Raw genomic sequence first — 13,808 nt, forward strand, 5'->3', positions numbered from 1 at the left:
CTACCCAATGTGCTGACATTTCTCCCCTTCCTGTTAGAAAGACTTCACCCAAATTCTCATGGAGCTGCAAGCTCAGTGGAGTGTGTGTCCGTTAGGGTTAGGGCAAGCAACAGAACTGATATTGATTTTTCAAGAAAGAAAATTTATCAATAAGACATTAGACAGCTCATAGACTCTCTGGGAAACCTGGGGAGCCAGGCTCACGGGACAGGAAGAAATGAAGGGAAGGTAACATTCAGAACCCAGTCAAAGCATACCAAAGGGTGATTCTGGTGAGGACATCACTGTGGATGCCCACAGCTGCCACCAGCACCGCTGCCAGCAAGGAGCTGCAGCACCAAAAAGAAATCTCACTGTCACCTGCTTCTTCACTAGCTCTACACTCAAAGTTTCAGGCCGCAGGCTTGCACCGTAGCTGCAAAGAGTCCCGGGGAAAAGATCCTGCCAGGCTGACATGAATTCCCCAAATATAGAAAACACAGTCTGTAGAGGCTGAGCAGTCGAACACCAATAATTGTCCCCTGCAGAATGGGGTTGCAGAGACGGCAAATTGCAGGCCTGCCATCAGGGGGCGCTCTGAATTTGTGGAAAATTACGTGAAAAATTAGAAAAGGGCTAGAGCCGGGAATTCAAAAATCTAGGCCCAAGTGCTGACGGGGTTACTTTTTAGCTATGTGATTTGGGCACGTAAATAAACTTCTCTGGGTTTTTGTCATCCATAGACTAGGAATTGCAGGCCTGATGTTTATATCAAATGAGATAATTTTGAGGACACACTTGGACAATTGTACTGAATAAAACCATTTGTCTCTCCGGGTCCCAACTTACCCATCTGTAAAGTGGGAATGATACTCCCTACACTGTGGGCTATGGAGAGGTAAACTAGAATATTATAAATTAATCGTTTATTTACAGATTGAATTTCTTTATGTCTGGGATATGGCTCAAAAAACTGGAGGTGGCAGGGTGGGCACATCATGCCATTTTTTTATATTAGTGTTGGGTGTAAAAGCTTCCATCATAAACTTTTTTTTCCTTAAATGAAGGGTCTTCGACTTACTTAGAACAAACAGTTCACAATCTCCAAATTGCATTATTACTGGGTCAACCCCAGGAGTCCCCCACCCCCCGGGCACGGTGCCCTTGCCTCTCTGCCCCACGCTCCCCGCGGGCCACGAGGTAAGGCCACGGCAGGGAAAACGTCCGTAGTAGCCAAATGTAGGTCTGAAGCAAAACGGAAAACCCCAAGACTGAATCAACAACTGAAGAGAAACAAGCAAAACAAGCACTCACGTACCCCTTAAGGGGCAGCGAAGTAACCCTTTACAATGAACGAATACGGACTCAAACTCTCTTTTTCTAAAACTGCATTGGGTCGATCACCACAGACAGAAAGCCGCGAACGCGCCCCCGCCGCTGCAGCCAGGGCGGGAAGGGGCGGCGGTTCGGGTCACACCTGCGGCCCGCAGGGCTTAATGCCCACCGCGAACTCCACGGCGGAGCTCGCCCAACAGGAAAGGCTCCGCTGGCGCTGGGGGGTTTCAAGTCACGCAGGGATTCGGCCAGCTCAGCAGAGGCACGGTCAGCCTAGCGATCTCACCTAAAGGCCCAGGTTCCCTCACCGCGCAGGGCCCGCACCGCCCACCACCTGCCCGGCCCCTCGGCGGCGCACAAGAAGCCGGCAACAAACATGGCCCCGGCGGGGCGGAAGCGCTTCCGCCCCCAAACAAGATGGCGGAGAGGCGGGGCTGACAAGGCGGAAGTAGCCACCGGACGGCTAACGGGTGCACCATGGCGGCCGTGGCGGCCTCCTCCGCGCTGAAGCGACTGGACCTGCGCGACCCCGCGGCGCTTTTCGAAACCCATGGAGCAGAGGAGATCCGCGGGCTGGAGCGCCAGGTTCGGGCCGAGATCGAGCACAAGAAGGAGGAGCTGCGGCAGATGGTGGGCGAACGGTACCGCGACCTGATCGAGGCCGCCGACACCATCGGCCAGATGCGCCGCTGCGCCGAGGGGCTGGTGGACGCCGTCAAGGCCACCGACCAGTACTGCGCCCGCCTGCGCCACGCCGGCTCGGCCGCGCCCCAGCCCGCGCAGGACCCGCAGGTCAGTCCCCGTAGGTCGGTCCTCGCGCCCCATCCCTGCGACCGCGCCGGTCAGTGCGCGCCCCGCCCCCGCGCGACCTCCAGGTCAGTCCCGGTTCCCCCAGGTCCTCCCCAGGTCCCCGCCTGCCAACTTTACCACCCCCACGGGCCCGTCCCAGGGCGCTCGGTCTCCGACCCGCTAATCCTCACCTTCCCGGGAGGAGCCGGTGCCTCTCCCTTCCGACTCCCCTCCTCAGGGGGCAGTGCCGGCGGTCCTTTCGCGGGCTGCTGATCCGTTCTGGAGAAGTCTTTCAGCTGTTTCTTCAGGAGATTTCCCCGACTTCCGCGCCCGGTCCCCTCACCTCACTCTGGGTTGCCTGGGCTCCTTTCAATTATAGCAGAAAACGCCAGGGGTCTCTGTCTAGACAGTTCGACTCTTCCCTATATAACATTTCCTGACATTGTTTTTCTTAGAACAGATTTCTCCTTTACGTTAACACCTTCCTCCAAGTCATTTATTCCTCATCCCAGCCTTCCCCCTCATCCCGCCCCAAGAATAACTTCCACAATCCCAAATAGCTGCTCCACCCTTTGGGAGTCGTTGGAGGGCAGTACCGGCCGTCAAGCCCTTACCTTTTAGTAGTTGAGCTACGGCTCTTCTAATTAAGGTTCTCCTGCGTTCTTCCCCCGAATGCTATTGATTAGACCCGAGGTGAAAGGATGGGGCAGTAAACGCATCCTAATATTGGAGCAGCATCTTGTGTTCCCAAAGAATGTTGACCCAGGGAGGAACAAAATAAAGTGGCATGAGGGTGAAAAGGTAAACAGGGAAGTTGTTCTTTACAACCTGGGAGAAGAATTTACTGGGACATGGAAGAAGAAATTGCACAAGTACAGTCTAGCTCCAGTTTGGAACTTTTTCATGCTACCTGGGTTTTAGAAAAATCTAGGTCAGTAGACTGGGCTGACACAATAGAACTATAGAAAGTTGGAAATATGTCACAAATGTTTGAAATGAGTGACCCCATCCCTTCCAAAGCTGAGCATTTAGTATATGCCCCTCCTTAGGTGGCCAGCCTTAACTGTAACTGAGTCATGCTTCCAGGTTTATTAAAAAGGCAACTTGTATTATGTCTGATTTTAGAAATTATTCATTTTCATAATAGTTATATCTGATTTATTCTCAGTCAAACCCACAAAAACTTGAGTGCCTTCTGTGTTCAAGTCCCAAAGAAATACAAGTAGGAAAAACCGTGGGCTCCTACAGCACTCCAGCAACTATACTGCATGGAACTTTGATGCCTTCATGAGTGGCATTGAGTCCAGCTTACTGAAAGCTTCGTATCCTAAAGTACCCCCCAATTTTTCCCCCAAGCCTGCAGAAAACTGCCCTGACTTAGTTCTATGCCCTTCCCTGCAGCCACAGCAGCCATCCCAGCAGAATTTCTACAGCATGGCTGCCCAGATCAAGCTACTATTAGAAATTCCCGAGAAGATCTGGAGCTCTATGGAAGCCTCTCAGTATCTCCATGCCACACAGCTCTACCTGCTCTGCTGCCACCTTCACAGCCTGCTCCAGCTGGATTCTTCTAGTTCCCGATATAGCCCTGTCCTCTCCCGGTTTCCTATACTCATCCGGCAGGTGGCAGCAGCCAGCCACTTCCGGTAAGTGGATCCGGCAAAAAGCTCTCTGGTGATGGTCAGGCTTCACCACTGCAGTTTTATGGAGTCTGTCTTCTTTCCTGATGTACCAAGGCTCTTCACCCCAGATGTTAAAAATTCCCTGTTGCCCTCTGTTATCATTGTTCTAGGTCGGCTATTCTACATGAGAGCAAGATGTTGCTCAAATGCCAGGCCGTGTCTGACCAAGCTGTTGCCGAGGCCCTGTGCTCTATAATACTCTTAGAAGAGAGTTCTCCTCGCCAAGCCCTCACAGACTTCCTGCTGGCCAGAAAGGCAACTATTCAGAAACTTCTCAACCAGCCACACCATGGTGGGTGTGGCTTCTCTCCAACATTTGGTCCTTAAGCATGGGATAGAGAAGGGTGAGCTGAGGGAGACTGCAGCCTTCAGAGCATCCTCTGTTTTGAACTGCACGAAAGGAAATTGTAAAGGAGAAACAGAGGATGGTTTCTTCTCATAGGTGCTGGTATCAAGGATCAGATTTGCTCATTGGTGGAGTTGCTGGCTGCCACGCTGAACCAAGCTCATGCCCTTTTCTACACTTTACCAGAAGGTGTGCTGCCTGATCCGTCTCTGCCGTGTGGTTTGCTCTTCTCTACTCTGGAGACCGTCACAGGCCAGCATCCTACTGGTGAGCTTTTAGACAACCTATTTTTTTTTACATGGCAATGGGTCCCTGTGGGGCTAGAATGGATGCTGAGAGCTCACTTAGGAGGCTGCCACCATGATCCAGGTGTCAGATGTTGGGGACTTGGGTTAGATGGGAGCAGTCGACATGGAGGTCAGTGGACAGCTTGGACATCTATGTAGGAGGAGAGGACTGGTGATGTATTGGCTGTAGAAGGTGAGCAAAGGGAGGTGTCCAGATTAACTAGAAAAGGAGCTGGTTTGAAGGTGCTGATGATGGGCTCACTTTGAACTTGTTGCATGGGAGATGCCATGGGAGAAGTGGGGCTGTAGCCTGTGACCCACAACAGAGCAGCAGGATGTCTGGTTGGGGACATAACCTGTGGCTCATCTGCATGGGGCTGTTATTTGAACATGGGAATGGATGACATCATCAGTAAGAAAAGAAAATGCCAGAGACTATGCCATATGGAATTCCAGAAATCCAGGGTCAAATGGGGGTGTCAGCAAAATCGACTAAGGAGATGCAACCGAAGATGGAAAGGAAACAAGTCAAGTATGGTGATAGCCAAGTGCTCATTTCCAGAGAGACGTGCTTTACATGGCTGCCGCTTGGCTTACTTTATCTTCTAACTAAGGCACCTTGGTTTCTCTCTAGGTGCTTACATTTAACACTTTACCCTCTCATGAAGGCTGGGCATTGGGTGGTTTGTCATGGCATTGTAAAACTGCAGCAGTACCTGGGAGGGGCCCTGTGTTTCACACTCCAGAGGGTGCCTTGTGGTGCAGTGATGGTGCCTTCCAGGGCTACAGAGCACAGGCCTGTGCCCTTCTTGACAGGTCACATCTGAAGAGCTACAAATGACTCACTAATCAGGATGAGTGGTCATTGATTCTTTCCTTAGATCTTCAAGGGAGGTAGGAGGATGGTGAGGGAAGGGAAACCATTAACTTGTACTTTTTTTGACAACCTAAGTTCTACTTTCAAAGTCCCAGGGACTACACAGCACTCATTTCTTCTTTCTACGCTCTGACCCCCATTTTTTCCTTTTGACCTTTGTTCGCCATTCTTCTCAACCAGTAGGATGACCACAGTCGTGGGGAAGCTGCCCCGCTCCCTGATTAGGGGGGCCCTGGACATATTCTGTACTTCCATGTCCCCCCTATTCTAGGAGTCCAATTTGACCTTTCTAAAGAAAAACTAGATGATTTTTGGAAATTCCTTCTAGGTTCATGTTTTAATGTGCTGTTGAAAGGGTGGCCTCGATTGCTTCTCACTGTCCTTCTCTTTAGGAAAGGGCATTGGGGTCCTGCAGGGGGAGATGAAACTCTGCAGCTGGTTCAAACACCTGCCGGCATCCGTCGTCGGGTTCCAGCCAGTGCTGCGCACCCTCGCACACCCCATCAGCCAGGAGTACCTGCGAGACACACTGCAGAAGTGGATCCACATGTAAGTAGCCAGAAAGTGCTTCCCTAAGGCTGGCGGTAACCACCGTACGAGGGTCGGTGAAACATGAATGGGAAGGCTGATCTCCCAGATGACGTGCTGCGTGTCCACCACTCTCTTTGAGGCTCATTGTCACCTTCGTGGCCATTCAGCACCCACTGTGGGAGAGCCAAGAAGGGATTTGTTTTTCAAAAGATTATGTGGAAGGTTTTTAGTTCTCTTTATGTAAGTTCTGCAACTCCTAAGGTTTTATTTACTGCATTGGCTTTTGAAGCCATTCCCTAGGGCTCTAGATTTCCTCATATCCTCAGGGAAGCAAGGGTGGGCCTGGTAAGAGGGCAACAGACTGCAGACCCCAGCCCAGCCAGAAACTCTCTGTGTTGATAGAGCTCTGTAAACGCTCTGAGACACACACACTCACTCACTCACTTTTGGGACTCAGGTCAAAGGTTTTCAAATGGAATCCTGCTGTTTTTCTTAATAAAGATATGAAAGCCATGCATCTAATGGAGCCCAAGGGAAATGATTTTGTTGCAGGTGTAATGAAGACATTAAAAATGGGATCACCAACCTGCTGATGTATGTGAAGAGCATGAAAGGTCTCGCAGGGATCCGGGATGCCATGTGGGAGTTACTTACCAACGAGTCCACCAATCACAGCTGGGATGTGATATGTCGGCTCCTTCTGGAGAAGCCACTTCTGTTCTGGGAGGATATGATGCAGCAACTCTTCCTTGACCGGTTACAGGTGAGGTGGAAAGTCACAAGATCCACCTATTTCACAGCCAATCCTAGTGTAGTATTTTGACTGTCTTGGGAGACTCCTGTCACTTCTTCCCCTGCTTACTAACAGACATCCACAATCTAGAGCTGAAAGACGCCAGGCTCTATCAGTTGGTCGGGAACATGCCCGTGTCCATTAGTAATGGCTTCTTTGTGCTTTGCCAACACTATGTCATCTTTCTGAGGGTGGTGGAGAACATTCTGAATGCGCGGATAAATTGCCATTTGGTAATTTTTAGATTTCCTTAAAGGAACTGTTATTAGAACTCTCTCTCATTCTCTTTTAGACCCTGACAAAAGAAGGCTTTGAGTCTATCTCCCATAGCTCCAAAGAGCTCCTGGTTTCAGCTTTGCAGGAACTTGAAAGCAGCACCAGCAGCTCCACCTCAAATAAGCACATCCACTTTGAGCATAACTTGTCTCTCTTCCTCTGGTCCGAGAGTCCTAATGACCTGCCTTCTGATGCTGCCTGGGTCAGCGTGGCAAACCGGCATCAGCTGGCCTGCAGTGGCCTCTCCATGAAAGCTCAAGCTGTCAGCCCTTGTGTCCAGAACTTCTGTTCTGCCCTGGATTCAAAACTGAAGGTTCACCTGGATGACCTCCTAGCTTACCTTCCCTCTGATGACTTGTCACCATCCAAGGACATTTCCCCCATGCAGTCCAAGAGTTCTGCCTTTGACAGATATGCAGATGCGGGGACCGTGCAGGAAATGCTTCGGACTCACTCGGTGGCATGCATCCAGCACATCACAGACTGCATCCGGGCGGAGCTGCGGAGCATTGAAGAAGTTGTGCAAGGGCAACAGGACGTCCTCGACAGTGTCAAGCTGCACGCAGTCCTTTTCATGGCCAGACTCTGCCAGTCCCTGGGAGAGCTGTGCCCCCACCTGAAGCAGTGTATCTTGGGAAAATCAGGCAGCTCTGAGAAACCAGCAAGGGAGTCTAGGGCTCTGAGGAAACAGGGAAAGGGGAAAACTCAGGAAATCATTCCGACGCAGGCCAAGTGGCAAGAAGTTAAAGAAGTACTCCTCCAGCAGAGTGTCGTGGGCTACCGGGTCTGGAGCTCAGCGGTTGTGAAAGTAAGTGACATAACTTCTTCTTGCGCCCATTTTTTTCTCATTTTTAGCACATTCCGGTCTTACCAACCTCAGTGAGGCCCTTCAATAATAAGGGAATAATAGTTCTTATTTCATACACTTTTACTTTGTTTCTGCCAGAGAGTTCAAATGTAAAAACTTTAACATTCATTTTTAGCCTAGATTTTGGAAACAGAAAACCTGCATTTTTTCCTTCCATCAGATGGGAATGAAAGATTTTCTGCTGTGACAAGGGTCTACATTTCCCATTCTGCAGCCTAAATGCTGTGAGATGGCACTTGGCATTTGAAGAGTAGTTAGCAACAAAATCCCCATTGCTGGCATCAGTCATTAGCCACAAGAAAAGTGATGTTTGCCCCTCAAACCACTGCACACGTGACCTGAGCAGCTCGAAATGTTCTCAGTATTGTGCTGATGGTTTTAAACATACTCTACAAAGGACCTGAATGGCTTACATGGAAAATATTTGCCTTTTCTTACCAGGTTTTGATTCATGGATTCACCCAGTCATTGCTTTTAGATGATGCTGGCTCAGTCCTGGCCACAGCCACCAGCTGGGATGAACTAGAAATTCAGGAGGAAACAGAGTCTGGCAGCAGTGTCACATCTAAGATCCGACTCCCTATACAGGTGAGTAAGTCCCACTGTTGCAGGGACCATGGGCTGAAAAAGGGAAAAAACTATTCTATGGAAAAGAAAAAGATTTTAGAAAATCATTCAACATACAACTTCTGAGTAATAGCTGAAAGTCATACTTACAACTTCCTACTATGGGAGCGCAGTGGATGTAGGACCAAGGACCAAGTAAATAGCAGACTATTTGAGAAAAAGTCAGTCAGTGGTTCTTTCCTTTTGTAGCATGGGCTCTGTTAATTAGAACCACGTATTCTAAAGTGAAAACAGCAGCATAAAACACAGTGCCACCTGCCAGGTCAACGTCAGACCACAGAGGGGTTGATAGCAAATTGCACTTAACAAGGGGCTTTGTATCTGTTAAATGGTCTGCCAGGAAGAAGGCTTAATTGGAGAGGTTAAAGTCCTGGCCTATAGGCCTTGCCCTTGTGACGGTAAATGGATCCACTTTTACTGCATGGCATTTAATTGGTCCGAGTTGGCAACAAAACTTTCACTTGTTCTTTTAGCCGTCCTGGTATGTGCAGTCCTTCCTGTTTAGCTTATGCCAGGAAATTAATCGGGTTGGAGGTCATGCCTTGCCAAAGGTGACGCTGCAGGAGATGCTGAAAAGCTGTATGGTTCAAGTAGTAGCTGCCTATGAGAAACTTTCAGAAGAAAAACAGATTAAGGTAGGTGCTTGAATGTTTTCCCATTAAAAACAGACAAATAAAAACCTTGGCTTTTTCTTGTGTTTGGGCAGTTCATATCAAGGATTCAAACTGTTAAGGATCGCCCAGCCCAGGCATCAGGTCCTATAAAAATGCTCTTATTAGGAGTGGCTCCCAGCTCTACACATTTAATAACACCCGTTCTCAGGGGTCAAGCAGGTCTTCACTAAGAAGGCCGTTCAGTACAAATGTAAAGGATAAGAGCTTCAAAGTAACAAAAGGCCATTGCTGCCACTTGCGCACCGTGGGCTCTGGGCAAGTCATTAACCTGTCAGTTTCCTCAGGATCAAATGTGATCACATGAACTGCTCAGCCAGTTTCCTTACTTGTAAAATAGAGCCCCCACCCCCAGCTCAGGGCTGGTTGTGAGGGGTCAGAACAGTGGCAAAGCACAGCCTGTGGTGCACAGAGGTGCTCATTTCAGGGGAGTTCTTGTCTCCCAGCCCTCCACTTCCTCTCTCCTTCTGCGAAGCATCTGCCCTTGGTGTATATTCCCATTTCATTAATAACACTTTTAAGAAGGGACCAATCCTGACTTTAGAAAGAATTCAGTTAAGTCTTCTCTCATGAGCTTCCTCCAAATACCTATCCGTCATGCAGGTAGCTTTTTTTTTTTCCTTTAAAATGACCATTTATATTTATAGCAACTGAGGCCTTTTTTTTAAAGGGCTGGGTCTCTTCCCTGCTGTTAGGTTTGGTTTTGTTTAAAACTAAGTGTCAGGCTGGGTGCAGTGGCTCACACCTGTGATCCCAGCACTTTGGGAGGCCAGGAAGGGAGGATCACTTAAGGCCAGGACTTTGAAACCAGCCTGGGCAACATAGTGAGACCCTGTCTCTACAAAAAAAAATTTGCTGGGTGTGGTGGCATGCACCTCTAGTCCCAGCTACTCAGGAGCCCACGAGTTTGAGGTTGCAGTGAACTATGATCACACAACTGCATGCCAGCCTGGGTGATAGAGCGAGACCCTATCTAAAAAAAAAACAAAAAAATAAAGACCAAGTATCTAACATAACCTGTTTCTTGTGGTTGAGAGCTTTAAGCTGGCCATGTGAGTATAAAAAGCATCTGCTTCTGAAATAGCAAGCTGTAACTCAACCAAAACATGAAGCCGTTTTATTTTGCTCATGTAACAAATCATCTCTCTTCATGGTGGGGACCGGGATTCACCTGCAGAAGGAAGGTGCGTTTCCAGTAACCCAGAACCGGGCACTGCAGCTGCTTTATGATCTGCGTTATCTCAGCATCGTTCTGACAACCAAGGCTGAAGAGGGGAAGAGCAGCCGAAGCAAAGCGGACTCCAGGTGTAGTATCCTCTCCACTGTGCTGTCACAAGACAGTCTCTTCCAAACACAAAGTGCCCCTTTGCTGGGAAGCCACCAGAGAGAAGCATCAGCTTCTTATGGCACGTTCCTTGTCTTGGTTTTAAATAGTAAGTGCTCCTGTTACCAGCAAGTTAAATAATGGCCACCTGCTGGATAAACTCCATGGTCAAGTGCAATAGGTGGACCCTCATTCCTCTCTTCTGAGTCAGCCTAGCAGCTGTTGACAATCATTTGAGCCCTTAGTGCTCTCCCTAAAAACAGAACATGGGGAAGAAGTGGGCTTCACTTAGATACCACGTCAGGTTGAAACTCTTTGAGGATTACTTAAGCACGATCATTAGTGACAAATGTCCTAAGCCAGCAGCTAAGTAGAATAAAATCCAATTCCAGGATTTCTGTGGCATTATAATACTGTAAGGTTGTTTGTGATCCTTTAAAAATGTGGAGAATAATGATCCTAATCCTTTTCTCAGAATTGAGAAAGTGACTGACCACCTGGAAGCACTCATTGATCCGTTTGACCTGGATGTTTTCACGCCACACCTCAACAGCAACCTCAATCGCCTGGTGCAGCGAACTTCTGTGAGTCGAGTCTAAAACATGCTCAGTGTGACTCAAGTGCCACAGGCTCAAATTACAAAATTAACCTGCTCTGGCACTTAACACTCCAGGATGCAGCCTGGGGAGGGGGGTAAGCCACAAATAGCTATGTGTGGTTATAAGGGCTGAAAGAGGATTAGATAAAATCTCACATGCTGAGGCAAACACGATCTGACCCCTTAAGTTGTAGATAAGGATTATTAAGGTTTTATCCAGGCCTCGAAAGAAAAATAAAAGAACTGTGTGACTATGAGATTCTGACCTGCGGGGCAATGATAAAAAGTAATTTTGAAGCAGTAATACGCTCAAAAGAACATTCCCCAAAATGATGGTTAGAAACAGTGATTGGTTACTAACAGAGAAGTGTCTTTTCCTGACCTGGACAATGAAACCCCAGCATTTTATTGTGCTCCATTTCTTGTCTGTCAGGTTCTATTTGGATTGGTTACCGGTACGGAGAATCAGTTCAGCCCCCGGAGCAGTACATTCAACTCCCAGGAACCCCATAACATACTGCCACTGGCATCGAGTCAGATCAGGTAAATCAGCGGTCCCCAACCTTTATGGCACCTGGGACTGGTTTCATGGAAGGCAGTTTTTCCATGGATCGGGGTGGGGGTTGGGGGCAGAGTGAGCAATGGGGAGCGAGGCTGCAGCTGGCTGCTTACCTCCTGCTGTGCGGCCACCTGCTACTGTGCAGCCAGGTTCCTAAGCTTCATGGAAGATGGTTTTCCCACAGAGGGGCAGGAGGGGACATGCATGGCCCAGTTCCTAACAGGCCATGGACTGGGGGTTGGGGACCACAGAGGTAAATGATTGTAAGAGGCCTTCACTGGGCCCTGAAGCTGCCTATTTGTGCTACTGAAATTCTTTCCCCTTGTCTTGAGGTTTGGACTTCTCCCACTGAGCATGACAAGCACTCGAAGGGTGAAATCAACCAGCAGAAGTGTCGAAACAAAAGCGCAGGTTAGTGCCAACAGTAAGAGGTCCACCCCCTTGATCCTGTCCCCATCTCCCACCCAGCCACCCGATCAGCTCCCTTTTAAATGACTGGTAAAGAACTGAGTGACAAAAAGCACTAATGCTGCTTTTAATGGCGGCGCAATGGAGAAGTACAAGGTCTTACTAGCTCAAGCTAATAGAAGTGTTAAAAGTGGTCCATTGACACTACCAAATAGCTTCGTAATAGAAACATTTCTCAGGCTGCCCAGGCTGTAGAAAATATACAGGACAGGGTGGAGATTCTCTCTGGTATTTAGTAGGGTAAAAGTTAACTGCCAACCCGGCACTATGATTGTACTTATTTGGAAAAAATTTGTTTTGTTCTGGTGATAGTTTCACCTTCCATGTCTTTTAGTTGGGTGGGTGGTAGATAAAAGAAAATTTGCTTCCCCAAGTTTAATGTTTTCTTGTTAATACATGTTTCGTTTCAATAGGATGCCATCCAGTAAGCCTGCAGGAGTCCTTCTGGGTATTTCTGAATTGTGCTGTGTACACGTGTTTGAGAGCTCAAACAGCTTGTCTTCTTACAGCATTTAGTTGTTTGCTTATTGTTAGACAAAACATGAGCAGTGTATCCTTTCCATATCCCTGATACCAAACTCATGAAGATCCACAGTCCTCATTAAGTATCTTCTTTTAAAATTTGGGAGATGGTAGTAAAACAAAGAAAAAGCTCTTGCAAAAACCACTCACTCCTTAAGCATGGGCCTGTGCTGTAACTTCCCCCAGAACATTGTGTTTCCACTTCAAGTGACTGGCCTTCCAGTCCTACCCAGATCAGAGGGACAGACCATGGAAAGGAGGTACATACGTTTACCCTTTTCCTAGGACAGTCATTTTCAAATTCTAGTTCTGGCACATAAAATCTCATGCTGTTCCCCATGTCCTCTTCAAATCTTGAGAAACAACAAAGTCATCTGACTAGAGCTATCCATCCTTCTCAGACCTGCTTGTGTGCCGTGTAGACTCCGAGTGGCGTGGTGTGGCATGGCGTGGAGGGTGAGCAGGCAGAAGGGCTCCGGGAGACGCTAAGGCACTTTCCTCTACATCCAATGGCAGGTTGTCCCCCCGGCACTCTCCAGAGCAGGTGACCCGATGCTTCCTGGCTCCTTGTTCAGACAGCTCGTCAGTGAGGAAGATGACACGTCTGCACCTTCGTTATTCAAACTTGGCTGGCTCTCTAGTATGACTAAGTAACATGGCAACATATCCCTCTAAATAAATACTACTGCATTATTTCTTCTAAAGGTGCCTCTGCTCATTTGTTTCAAAGCCACACCCATCTACCCAGTTCCAATGATGGAATGTGGCCCCCTAGTTACTGTTGGAGGTTACTTTAAGCATGAAGTTAATCCTTGTCCAATAGTTTCACAATACTTGTTGCTTTAGACATCAGTTCAGGTAGCTTACACTTTATCAGCATTCATCAATGCCTTAATTATTGACACTACAAGGTGGAGTTATCAGACATCAGGTAAGCTGCTGATTTAACAAGTTTGTGAGCAAGACAAAAAGTCATTCCGTATTTCTTCACTTTCAGAGCTGTGCAGTGTTTCCCACTAAAGTCTTAGGTCCAGACTCTGGAGGAATATCAATACAGAAGTCATCTGAGTACGTTAAGAGTCTAAAAGACATTCTCCCTGGAAATACAAATATATAACAAAGAGTGGAGACGGTTACTAGGGAGGGTGCTTCTCTCACACAGTCTAAACTGGATCTGATTGTTCAACAGAACATCTACGTACTAAGAGGTAGCATGGCAGTTCATTTCAGTGCAAGACTAAATCAAGATTTCTGTATTTTGGAAAAAAAAAAAAAA

General features: G+C 48.0%; 1 protein-coding gene across 2 annotated transcripts; it reads left to right on the plus strand.

Annotated features, from left to right (window-relative positions):
- Window positions 1-1,776: 1,776 nt before the first annotated feature.
- COG1 (component of oligomeric golgi complex 1) lies at window positions 1,777-13,803 on the plus strand. 2 transcript variants are annotated; one of them, XM_069482820.1, is made up of 14 exons: window positions 1,777-2,106; window positions 3,505-3,749; window positions 3,896-4,077; window positions 4,228-4,398; window positions 5,688-5,844; window positions 6,379-6,589; window positions 6,912-7,703; window positions 8,205-8,351; window positions 8,864-9,025; window positions 10,239-10,366; window positions 10,861-10,969; window positions 11,417-11,526; window positions 11,875-11,953; window positions 13,049-13,803. In XM_069482820.1, the coding sequence occupies exons 1-14, from the start codon at window positions 1,792-1,794 to the stop codon at window positions 13,184-13,186; spliced, it is 2,946 nt and encodes a 981-aa protein (XP_069338921.1). In that variant the 5' UTR covers window positions 1,777-1,791; the 3' UTR covers window positions 13,187-13,803. The 2 variants fall into 2 exon arrangements, with proteins under 2 accessions (XP_069338921.1, XP_069338922.1); XM_069482821.1 differs by having other exon boundaries at window positions 1,792-2,106; window positions 12,424-13,112.
- The last annotated feature ends 5 nt before the right edge of the window (window positions 13,804-13,808 follow it).

Source organism: Eulemur rufifrons, chromosome 9 (genome assembly GCF_041146395.1).
Source record: "Eulemur rufifrons isolate Redbay chromosome 9, OSU_ERuf_1, whole genome shotgun sequence".
Classification (NCBI taxonomy): Eukaryota; Metazoa; Chordata; class Mammalia; order Primates; family Lemuridae; genus Eulemur; species Eulemur rufifrons.